Source organism: Aquarana catesbeiana, linkage group LG07 (genome assembly GCF_042186555.1).
Source record: "Aquarana catesbeiana isolate 2022-GZ linkage group LG07, ASM4218655v1, whole genome shotgun sequence".
In the NCBI taxonomy this organism is placed as follows: domain Eukaryota; kingdom Metazoa; phylum Chordata; class Amphibia; order Anura; family Ranidae; genus Aquarana; species Aquarana catesbeiana.
In genome coordinates this window covers 39,051,813-39,065,150 of record NC_133330.1, presented here as the reverse complement: position 1 = coordinate 39,065,150, position 13,338 = coordinate 39,051,813, and the positions used below count along the sequence as shown (strand labels likewise).

The 13,338-nt window shown below is 44.5% G+C and overlaps 1 protein-coding gene across 3 annotated transcripts in view; it reads left to right on the top strand.

Annotated features, from left to right (window-relative positions):
• The window catches only part of LOC141102955 (deoxyribonuclease gamma-like), a 55,556-nt gene that overhangs the window by 18,457 nt on the left and 23,761 nt on the right, over window positions 1–13,338 (top strand). For 2 of the 3 annotated variants that reach the window (XM_073592019.1, XM_073592020.1), the window contains exons 2-3: window positions 5,831–5,924; window positions 8,464–8,552. In XM_073592019.1, the coding sequence (XP_073448120.1) occupies window positions 5,831–5,924; window positions 8,464–8,552 (183 nt within the window). Of the gene's footprint in view, window positions 1–5,511; window positions 5,925–8,463; window positions 8,553–13,338 lie in introns of those variants that run through there. The other variant, XM_073592018.1, reaches the window with a different exon arrangement.

The following is a 13,338-nucleotide window of genomic DNA, read 5'->3' as shown; positions in this document are numbered from 1 at the left end:
CTATCAGTGTCCATCAGTGCCACCTATCAGTGCCGCCTATCAGTGCCCATAAGTGCCGCCTATCAGTGCAGCCTTACCAGTGCCCATCAGTGCCCCCTATTAGTGCCCATCAGTGCCACCTGTTAGTGCCCATCAGTGCCACCTATTAGTGCCCATCAGTGACGCCTCATCAGTGCCCATCAGTGAAGGAGAAAAATTATCTGTTAGCAAAATTGTATAACAAACTATGAAAAAACTTTTTTCAAAATATTCTGTCTTTTTTCAGTTGTTTAGCAAAAAATAAAAAACCCAGTGGTGATCAAATACCACCAAAAGAAAGCTCTATTTGTCTGAATAAATTGATAAAAATGCAATATGGGTACAGTGTTGCAAGACCGCGCAATTGTCATTCAAATAGTGAGAGCACTGAAAGCTGAACAATTGGCCTGGGCAGGAAGGGGGTGAAAGTGCCCAGTAGGCAAGTGATTTAAAGTCCTGCATGCTGCATGTTTGGTGCATGTTTGGTGCAGTAAAAAAAAACACCAAAACACACACCTCCCCATTGAAATGATTGGAAAACACATCCGAACACAGAAATACTGATCAAAAACACACGTTTTTGAGTCACATATCCCTTTTTCACAGGTGCAAAATGCACCAGAAACACAGCAAAAACCTGGCAAAAACTTGTGTTTTTACCACATTTTTGCAACAGAGCAATGTGAAAGAGCCCTAATCATCCATACTAACCTAAATAAACAGAATTAAGTATATATATATATATATATATATATATATATATATATATATATTAGCATTGAACATACTGTAATATATAAGAATTAAAATATTCAAGAAACAATATAGATTCATTTTAAAGGTATGAAAGAGCACCTTGTTGTTGCACTTATTTAACTGCAAAAACTACCTGATTGCTTTGAGCATTACCATATCTTCTTTTGAAAATCTATGATAAAAAGTAGAAATTTCATTTGACCATGATGTGATTATCACAAATTGTAAACATAAAGCAGAACTAAACTGTATCTCAGCACCACAAACTGAAAACACTATTTAATTCATTTTTACTATTGAAAGCAAACCCCCATCCATCCATGTCTCCATGCTTTATTTTGTTGAGGAATCAATTTGAAAACTCCCCCCCCCCTAGCATTTCTAGCTGCAACCATCTTGAGTAAGGGCAGACAATTCCTGTAGCATTTACTTCCTGGAATCCATCTGCCCTTAGCTCAAGCATGCATGTATGCAAGAGAGTGTGCTTAGCTGAGAAAGCCCCCCCTCCCCTCCTCCAGAAAAAACAAATGCTCATGAAGACTCCTGGGATGTATGACATAATTTGGCCAAAGCTCAAAAACATATGAGTGTCTGTGTATATTTTTTTTAATTTTTATTATCTGCACCACACAGGGTGTGCCACATCTGGCACACCCTGTGCCACATCTGGCACACCCTGTGCCACACCTGGCACACCCTGTGCCTACGCCTATGATGATACACAGCTTTAATTAGATAACTTCCTTATGTTTCCCTCTCCAAAAACATGGGTTATTAATCAGCATGTTCTGATAAACCCAGCATACTTGGGTTAAATGTATTAGCTGATTTAAATACAGTTACAGAGGTTTTGCATGAATAATGCCTGCCAGTGTAAGGCCCCATTCACACCTATGCAGTTTGCGACTTTTTTTTATTTTTTTATTAAGTTTAACATTATACAAAATATTCATACTTTACTCTAATCCAATCTCATTCATAAAATACCAATTCCAGTTCACACAGGACAGGGTGAATCAGCATGGACATATTCAGATTTGTGACTTTTTTTAAAAAAAGACATAAAATTGACTTTCAACCTGGTGCCATACCCCCTCGTGGCCGGGATTACCCTTTGTCGGTCTTGGAGGATAAGGCCATGGAGGAGTATGTTGCAGACGCACTTTCTTGAGGTTTCATCCACAAATCCTCGTCGTCCCCTGCTGGTGCTGGTTTCTTCGTGAAGAAAAAGAAGAGTGGTGAACTGAGACCTTGTATTGATTATAGGGGTTTCAATCATTTTACGATTAAGAATGCCTTATTTGACCGCCTCAAGGGAGCAACGGTTTTCACGAAGCTTGATTTGAGAGGGGCATACAATCTTGTGCGGATTAAGGAGGGCAACGAGTGGAAAACTCCGATTAATACCAGAACAAGCCATTATGAGTACCTCGTAATGCCTTTTGGCCTTTGTAACGCCCCGGCAGTTTTCCAGGAATTAACAATGTCCTCCAAGATTTGTTGCAGTTATATGTGGTGGTTTATCTCGATGATATCCTCATATTTTCCAAGTCCCTGGAGAGCCACCACACAGATATCTGTCGTGTGCTTCAGAGACTAAGAGAGAACAATCTCTATTGTAAATTGGAGAAGTGCGAGTTCCATCGTGAACAGGTTAAATTCCTGTCATTTCCACTGCTGGTTTTTCGATGGACCCAGAGAAACTTTCTGCAGTCCTACAGTGGCCTCGACCTGTGGGTTTACGTCCTCTGCAGCGTTTCCTGGGCTTTGCCAACTATTATTGGAAGTTTATTTGTAACTTCTCATTTCTGGTCAAGCCCCTGACTGATATGACCAGAAAGGATGGTAACCTAAAGAGTTGGTCTCTGGAGTCCGTTAAGGCCTTTGAGAGTCTCAAGGCTGCCTTTGTTTCTGCTCCTGTGTTAGCACATCCTGATCCTACATTACCTTTTATCCTTGAGGTTGATGCTTCTGAGACTGGAGTTGGCGCCCTTCTGTCTCAACGTCCTACCTCTGAGAGCGCTTTGCATCCTTGTGGCTACTTTTCCAAGAAATTGTCACCTGCAGAGTGCAATTAAGAGATTGGTGACAGAGAGCTGTTGGCGATCATTTTAGCCCTGAAAGAATGGAGACATCTCTTTGAAGGTACCACTGTGCCAGTTTTCATTCTTACTGACCATAAGAATCTCACATTCTTGTCTGAGGCTAAACGCCTCTCTCCCAGAAGGGCGCTATGGACTCTTTTTTTGTCAAGTTTCAATTACATTGTCTCATTCTTACCTGATACTAATGCCGCGCGCACGCGGTCGGACTTTTCGTCTACAAAAGTCCGACGGACGCCGACGCACTAAAGCTGGCTGACAATCCGATCGTGTGTGGGCTTCCCCGGACTTTCAGCGGACTTTCAGCGGACTGAATGCTCCTCCTGAGAAACCTTGTGACCGCTGCTTTGTCCCAGAGAGTCTCCATACTGCCGTGCTCCAGACTTACCATTCTCCCAAGGCTGCTGGCCACCCTGGGAGGAATCAACTCTTTTGGGCCATTTCCCAATTCTGGTGGCCTAGTCTACGTGCTGATGTAACCGCCTTCGTAGCTGCCTGTTCTGCATGTGCTCAGAGTAAGACTCCACGACACCTTCCAGTGGGCCTCCTACAACCCATATCCAATGGAGAGAGGCCCTGTACCCACTTGTCTATGGATTTCATTGTGGAGTTACCCAACTCCCAGGGCAACACGGTTATCCTTATGGTGGTTGACCGGTTCTCAAAAATGTCTCATTGTATTCCACTTAAGAAGTTGCCCACTTCTAAGGAACTGGCTTCCATTTTTGCTCGGAAGATCTTTCGCTTACATGGGCTACCCAAGGTGATTGTCTCGGACAGGGGTAGTCAGTTTGTGTCCTGGTTCTGGTAAGCCTTTTGTGCACAGTTGGGAATTCAGCTTGATTTTTCTTCTGCGTATTACCCGCAGTCTAATGGGGCGGCAGAACAAGCCAATTAGTCCTTGGAGCAGTTCCTATGTTGCTATATTTCTGACCATTATAACAACTGGTCAGACCTATTACTGTGGGCGGAGTTTGCTCACAATAGTGCCTTGAATTCTGCTTCCCGATTGCCCCCGTTTATGGCGAACTATGGTTTCCAACCTCCCATGTTGCCTGACTCATTTGTTCCGCAGAGTATTCCTGCGTTAGAGCAGCATCTCCATGGTCTTCGTCCCACTTGGGCACAAGTCCAGGAGGCTTTGCGACATGCTAATGATAGGTACAGACCTCATGCTGACCGCAGACGCATGCCCACGCCTTCCTACCAGGTTGGGGACAGGGTCTGGCTGTCATCTCGCAACCTTCGACTTCGTGTTCCCTCACTGAAGTTCGCACCTCAGCTTATTGGGCCTTTCCGTATTCTTTTTAGGATTAACCCAGTACGCATTAGACCTTCCTTCTAACATGCGTATTTCGAATGTATTTCATGTCTCCTTATTAAAACCTTTGGTCTGCAACCGCTTTACCACCTCAATGCCATGTCCGCACCCTGTACAGGTTGAGAACCATGAGGAGTATGAAGTACAGTCCATTGTTGACTTCCATTTTTTCCGTGGGCGCATACAGTACCTGGTGCATTGGAAGGGGTACAGTCTGGAGGAACGCTCTTGGGTCTCATCCTCAGACGTACATGCCCCTGTCCTCCTCCGTGATTTCCATAGATGATTTCCCCTCAAGCCTGGTGTTACTCCGAGGGGGAAGGGTCGTTGAGGAGGGGATACTATCAGGGCTGGGCTCAGCCCTTCCTTCTCTGAGCTGCACGCTCAGCTGTCGGCTATGGCCAGCTCCTATCTCTCCACAAGTAGTCAGCTGTTGATGATATCCTGCTCGTCAGTCCTGCCTACTTAAGCCGCCCAGCCCAGAGGATCTCTGCCTTCGCCTTAGTCAACATCACAGGGACGCTCTCCTGCATTCCTGTTGAAAGACTTGCTTGGCTGTCATCCCTTCTGGCTCCAGATCCTGCTTGCTGTTTTACTACGCTTATCTCCGGCTCCCTGACGTTTGGCTTGTCTGACTATCCGTTCTGGTTCCTGAACTCTGGCTATGTTTTGACTACGTTTGTGCTATTTACTTTTATTATTAAACAAGTGTGATTTAACTGTACTTTTGTCTCGGTCTGATTTCATGGTTTCTGACAGTTACTTCCAGGTTGCCTGGAGGACTGTTTGTTTGAGAGATTCCTAACCAGAGCCAGAAAGCAAATATGATTTGTTTTTATAAAGTTATAAAAGTGCTGCTAAATGCAGACATCAATACATTCCTGTAGATGCCTATACAAATGAGGTGCTCTTTGGAAGCCCCAGATGCCAGTTGGCACTGTAAATAGGTCTCAGCTTCAGGTCTGATTTAGGGCCTGTCAGATCTGCATTTCCACTTGCAAAAGTCATGTAACAAGCAATGCAAAAGCCACTAAGGCTTACATTATTTGGTTCTGTCTTTTCCACAAGCTACCATGATAGATGGGGCTTTTATTAGCATGGGCTGTCCATTGACCATTAATGTACATTTTTATATATGTGTATCTCCAAACATAGTGAAGCTATTGGATCAGCATGACAGCCAGGAAACTAACATTTTTAGAAGGAGGTTAGCAAGGAGGGTCCATATTTCCCTTACATTCTCTTTAAAAACTATTGCCTAATGTGATCTTGTGAGTGAACAGGAAGTCGGCTGTGTGGTTAGAAAAAAACACGTATTACATCATCTTCAATGGAAACATTAAGGTCTCATCTGTCTCCATCTTTCATGCATTTGTCAATGCAACTATTTTATAGTGACCGCCTTGTAATTTAGAGACCCTTCACACAGTGTACATAAAGGAATGACATTGCATTTTCCTTGCCGTACTTTCATGAGCTAACTTTGCATTTGCTTATCTCTATTGAGGCGGAATAGTTGGTTTTCACTTTCACTTCAGTAATAAAGTCACGCAAAGGAAGAAGAAGAGCGAAGTGTGGTTTTTAGCAATATGAGTAAAGTAAAAATGGATTGTCTGTGTCGTTTTAATCCTAGAAACACTAAAAGAATGAAGATTGCTTCATTCAATGCCAGGAGGTTCGGGCTGAAGAAATGTAAAGACTGCAAGGTGTTTCCAATCATCACAAAGGTGAGTTTAACAAAAACAAATGCCTGTGTGTAATAATACAGAGCCTCACTTATCTAAATTTGTAAAAGAAATTAGTTTTCTAATTACCCGTATTTATCGGCATATAACATGCACAGGCGTATAACACGTACATTCATTTTAAGAGCGAAGTTTCAGGAAAAAAAAAAAAATTTAAATAAGGGACTTTGAAGCAAAATAAGGGTCAGTGCCCATCTGCAGCCTCACCATTGCCATCAATGCAGCCTGATCAATGCCCATCTGCAGCCTCACAAGTGCCATCAATGCAGCCTCATCAGTCCACATCAATGCAGCCTCACAAGTTCCATCAATGCAGCAGCCTCACAAGTTCCATCAATGCAGCAGCCTCACCATTGCCATCAATGCAGCAGCCTCAACATTGCCATCAGTGCAGCCTGATCGATGCCCATCTGCAGCCTAGAGGGGACAGGGAGGGGGGCGGGATGAGCGCCTACAGATTACATACAGTGAGAATCTCCTATGATAGACAGAACCGTGGTCCAATGGTGGCCCAGGAGACGGGACTTCCTATTACAGAGGCCGCCAAGTAAACAGGAGATTCTCACTGTATGTAATCTGATGGCGCTTGTCCTGCCCCCCTCCCTGTCCCCTCCGAGGCAGCAAAAATTGAAGTATCGGCGTATAACACGCACATGTTTTATTACAGTATCCAATCAGATTGTAAAGCCTGGTACACACTATGAGTTTTTTGAGCAAACAAAAACTGTCAGTTAGTACAGCAATCTACCCTGCTGAACCATTGTGTTCTGACAGCGGGACGCCCCTCCCCGTCAGAACACTCCAATCAGCGCTCTCCGCTATTGGCGCCATTGAACTTAGCAGTACTAATGTTTAGGACAGTATGCAACAAGTGATAAATGCCTGGAATGCAAGACGTCTGGGGGGGTGCTTGAGCTCTATTCCTCTACAGCCAGTAAGAAAAATCCACTCCACACACATACACAGCAATTCTCCCGCTTGCTGTTTTTAGCTCAAAATCTTATAGCCCAAAAGTGAACCTCTCCAGCTCTTCCAACACATGCCTTATGGGTGAAAGCGGTTAATGATGTCCTTATTCAGGAAAGCTTAACATGCCAACGGGCAGTCCTGGCAAATTTACAAAACTATGGAATGCCTGGCTGGATGTACCAGGTGTAATTTTACAGCTGATTAGAGATAGGCTACTGGGCTGGTTAATACGTATTCATGTTTTATGATATTGATCTCCATATTTCAAAATACAGTCAATGCCACACATTTGATTTCAGGGGCTTGATCCTATTGTACAGTCACATCGACATACATAATGTTTAATTTAGCTATAGATGGCTGACCCTTTCTAACTTATGTAGAATGCGTGACTTTACAGACATTTAAAGCCGAGGGTACAATATCTTTATTCTCGGAAGCTTGACTGTTGTTGTTTTGTGGGTCTCCTAATTACCATTCCACACCTTACCTATCATATCATAGATATACTTTAATATGAGTCTCCTTGAGCTATGCTACTGGAAACTAAAGCTGGCCACAGACAGTTTCATACCAGCTGAGATTCGAACCATGTATAGGCAGGCTGAATGTACCCAAGTTGATCGATCGACATGCGATTTACCTGCAATTATTGCTAGCAGTTATTATAGCCACTAGCAGTAATCACTGTGTTCTCCCGGCGGGGATGGCTCCCTGTGCCCCACCACAGGAGAACGCAATGGCTCCTTGTGAGGGATTCCTTCATCAACACTGACTGTGAATCAAGTGATTTTCTTTCCTGCAAGCCAAGGTTGCAGGAAACAAAATCGCTCCGTCTATGGCAGGCTGAATTCTTTTAGAGTTGTTTACTCTTTTTACCTGCCAATATGGAAATTCGGTTAAGCTATTGTCTAGAGCTATGTTACTTTTTTTAATGTATTTGTCCCCGTTCTCTTTTTTCTTTTTTGAGATTTTGTATTACGAACCGAGTGTTGTTAGGCCAAACTGATTTATATAATGTATGTAAAAACTTTTGAATATAAACTGAGTAAAACAAAAGGAAAAAAAGAAAAATCCACTTTGGGCTGGAATTCCTCTTTAACAAGACTTTTGAATGTACCTTTATGAGAAGGGGGGTCCGTCTCAGTATACATTTGCTTTGATATTAAGGAGAAAGCAAAAAAGTTCCAAAGAAATAGGTTCTTTCCAGCTTAAGCTGGAACATTTGATTTTCCTTTTGATCAAGCTTTTAATGAGGTAATAGAATATATGCTAAATGCCACGACCAGTAGATTCCAATCTGTCCCGATTTAAGTGCTATAAAAGGTGTACGCGATTTTGGCCAAATATGTCTAGATCTTGGTTTCAGAAAGTCACAGGGGGACCTATAGTTTCTGATTCGCTTGCAATAAAATGCTATGAGATATAGATTTGGCTGTGTATGAGTATACACATGGCAGCCCACTTTTGGTCCCTCTGGTATGTATCCTGTACAAAGTTCCTAGTGACAGGCTAAAGATGATGAAATAACAATCTCCATCCTACTTTGCAGATTGCAGCACGTTATGATATCATTGTATTTCTGGAAGTTTTTGATGCAAAGGAGAAAGCTGCAAAAATGCTTGTAGATGAGCTAAACAGGTAAGTGTTGAGATTAAAATACTATTATTACTATTACAGGTGTTTATATAGCAGCTACAATTTACGCAGCACTATACATATACAGTATATTGTACACTCACTGCACTCAAGGAGCTTACAATCTAAGGGCCCTAACTCACATTGATACATACAAGGGCCAATTTAACAACCACTATGTCTTTGGAGTGTGAGAGGAAACCGGAGTATACAGAGGAGACCCACACTGGCACAGGAAGAACATACAACCTCCAAACAGACAGTGCCCTGATTGTAATTTGTACTGAGGAGCCTAGCACTGCATAGCAGAAGCTCTAACCACTAAGCCACTGAGACTATTAAGCTTCATAGGCCTAGACATTGGTGTGTAAGCAGGACTTGCCGCCAGCAATGGTCATGCTGGCCCAGGGCACCTCCCACCATCTTCCTGCAAAAGGAACGACGTAGGGTACCAGACAACGGCAACATGAAGGAACTCCGCCATCTTGGCTACTCATTTTCTCCTAGCCCAAGGCCCATCTCCAGAAATAAAGGAATATCTACAGGTTCAGCCTTTTTAACCTTTTCGACCGGACTGGTCTGACGGACGCCGACGGACCAAATCCGGTTGTGTGTGGGCTTCACCGGACCTTCAACGGACTTTTCCAGTCGCAAATCTGATGGACTTTAGATTTGGAACATGCTTCAAATCTTTACGTCGTAACTAGACCCAGAATCCGCTCGTCTGTATGCTAGTCAGACGGACAAAAACCGACGCTAGGGCAGCTATTGGCTACTGGCTATCAACTTCCCTTTTTTAGTCCGGTGTACGTCATCACGTACGAATCCGTCGGACTTTGGTGTAATCGTGTGTAGGCAAGTCCGTTCGTTAGAAAGTCCGTCAAAAGTCCGTCGAAAGTCCGCTGGAAAGTTTGTCGGACCAGTCCGGTCGAAAAGTCCGCCCGTGTGTACGCGGCATTACTTTAGCAGGAAACGAGTTTCTTTGCCATAACACACCTTTGCCTCTGCCTCTTTAATCCCCACATCAATTACACTGTACAGTTTAAATTCAACTTCAATTGTGCAGCGCTAGTGAAAAAAATATTTCTGCAAGGCTAAAGAAATCAATGACTGTTAGTGCTCATAAATCTATAAACAGAAATAATAATCATATATATAGTAATAATGTCCGTGAAAAGAGTCCATATAGTGCAAAAACTGAAAAGTTGTGATCATATGTGATAAGACTGGATATAATTGGAAAATTATAATCCTTTAAGGCGTGAATAGGTGTGAAAGACAGCCATGCCAAGATGCTTCCATATACTGAAAAGGGCTCCGAACCGCGCTCTGTTTAGAAAGACCGGTGTCCCCAAGTCTCGGTGGGATGTGTTTTTAACCTTCTCCCCTCAGTATCCCCTGAGAAAGTTCCCTCTTCAATGGAGTCCTTGTGCTGCGATCGTCCTCTCACTGTCTCCTCAGCACCGTGTCACTCACTTCCTTGTGGACACCGGTCTTTCTAAATGGAGTCGGGTCGGAGCCCTTTTTAGTATATGGAAGCATCTTCCACCTTGGCATAAACCATACGTGCGGATGATCCATCCTCTGGTGTTATCACCACAAGCTTTGGCGACTCATTGGGCATATGCCCATTTGGGTCCATTTGTTCCGGTAAGCCTTCCTGCAATCGGTGGTGGCCGTCTTTCACACCTATTTACGCCTTAAAGGATTACATTTTCCTATTAGATCCAGTTTTATCACATATGATCACAACTTTTCAGTTTTTGCACTATATGGACTCTTTTCACGGACATTATTACTATATTTATGATTATTATTTCTTTTTATAGATTTATGAGCATTAACAATCATTGATTTCTGTAGCCTTGCAGAGATTTTTTTTTCACTAGCTCTGCACAATTGTTCTAATCACTAGTTTTGCATTTTTTTCTATTGCTGTGCTGGCTGCTGTCTATTCGGGGGTCAGCGCGATATATTCGTTACATAATTCAACTTCAACACAGGATGCCGACCAGTGCTTCCAGTTTCCTCACTGTAGGTCCCCTTAGGTGGGTTCTCCAATGAAGCCAAAACTAGGCCTGCCCCAAAGGGTTCACTTATAGTCCCGGATTATAGGGAAAGGGTAGCCCAATGCCAAGTATCCAGGAAGGAGTTTCCCTAAAAAGGGGTACTAACCCCTGCTTACACATGTACAGTACCTCTGCTCCAGTGCTGAAACAACCATAATGGATGCCACAATGCCGCATACAGGAAACACTCCTGTCTGGTGCTTAAAAAGATGCCCATGGTTATTAGTTCCACGGTGAATGTAGCTTAAGTTGGCCATACTCTGAATTTTGATCAGTGTATGGGCTCCTGCACTTGACAGAAGATGATTGTTTAATCAACTTCAGTTCAAGGGAAATGTTGGAAGATTTTCCATCGATCAATTGCTGCAGTTAATCAGCTGCATCCATTCATTAATGTATTCTGATCCACAGTGGTGTAGCGTGGGTTGCCAGCACCCGGGGCAAGGCAAGTAATTTGCGCCCCCTAACCTGCGGACAATTCGCACTCCCTGAGTCCCTTCCCTTCCTACAATAATACTGACCTACCTGACCACTAATATGATTCCTATACTGACCACTACACTATACTACTACACTATACAATACACTGACCTATCTCATTCCTATACTGACCCTTACACTGACCTACCCGATTCCTACAAGGACCACTACACTACACACTGACCTACCTGATTCCTATACTGACCACTACACACCCCACCAACCTACATGATTCCTACATCGACCACTACACTACACACTGACAACTACACTATACAATCCAGTACACAATCCATTATACACTGACCACTACACTACACACCACCCTACCTGATTCCTATACTGACCACTACACTATACTACTACACTACCCACTACACAATACACTATCCACTGACCACTACACACCACACTAACCACTACACTAAACACCACACACTGACCTACCTGATTCCTATACTGACCACTACACTATACTACTACACAATACACTACACTATCCACTGACCACTACACTACATACCACTAAACACTGACCACTACACACCACTAACCACTACACACTGACCACTACACACCATTAACCACTACACACTGACCACTAACCACTACCCACTACACACTGACCACTACACACCACTAACCACTACACACTGACCACACTACACACCACACTGACTACTACACTACACACTGACCACTACACGCTGACCACACACCACACTGACCACTACACTACACCCTGACCACTACACTACACACTGACCACTAACCACTACACACTGACCACTAACCACTACACACTGACCACTACACACTGACCACTACTGACCACTACACACAACACTGACCACTACACACCACACTGACCACCACTAACCACTACACACCACACCACACCACACTGACCACTACACTACACACCACACTGACCACTACACTACACACTGACCACTACACTACACACTGACCACTACACTACACACCAACCACACACCACTACACTACACACTGACCACTACACTACACACCAACCACACACCACACTGACCACTACACACCACTACACTACACACTGACCACTACACAATACACTAGACACAGACCACTACTACTCAATACACTACATACTGACTGCTACACAACACTCTACCCACAGACCAATACACTACACACAATACATTATACACTACCTACAACACTATACCTTACACTATACGCTAACTTTCTGGCTGCTCACTCTCCTCAGACCATATCTACTCCCCCCCGGGCCGAGTGATTTTCTTACCTTTTTTTCTTCCATCTGCTCTGCCTCTGCGCCGCCGACTGTCACACTGCCTGCCCCGGCGGGGACATGATGATCAGTGACCCGGGGCGGAGAGGAGGAGAAGACAGCGGCCACAGACTGCCTGCCGCGACGGCCGACAGGGTCATGATGTTCAGTGACCCGGGCCGGAGAGGAGGAGGAGGAGAGGAGGAGAAGACAGCGGCCACAGACTGCCTTCCGCAACGGCCGTCATGATTGGTGACCCGGGCTGGAGAGGAGGAGCAGGAGAAGACGGCGGCCACAACAAAGGCCAGCCCCGCTCCCCCTGCGATTGAGTACAGGCCAGCCCCACCTGCCGCACATGACCCCTTTCGCCCCAATCACAGGGCGCCAGGGGCCGGCCTGAGAATTATCATGGCGGCCGGAGCGCGGGGTCACAGAACAGAATTTAGCTGTATGGAGAGAGGGTGACACATACTGGAGCAGGATGTCGCCCCCCCCAAATGTTGCGCCCGGGGCCTACGCCCCCCTCGCACCCCCCACGCTACGCCACTGCTGATCCATACATCGATCCAGTCCTGATGTACAAACTGGGATGCATTTGGAGATCTGCAGAGAGCTGTCCACCTGTCATTGATTTGAACAGGCTGCCTGCACACAGCTGCACGAAGCACCTGTGCATCCTGTGCAGACGAAGACAGCCCTTCGCACAGGTGTATGGAACGGCACACTCTTGTAAGTTAGTCTTTAGATTTAAAGCAGAACTTCGCGCTAAAGGGAAAGTTCTGCTTTATAGTACTCCTCCCCCCTCCTCTTCTATTTGTTGCACCCTGGTCCTAAACAGGGCTGCTAATAAATCTAGTTGTGCTAGGTGGTAACTAGCCTGGCTGATTGATAGATTGATCCACTGATTTCTGTCCTAAGTCTGAGTTTAATTGGTAGTCTCTCCCGTCTGTCAATAGGTGGCACTGTT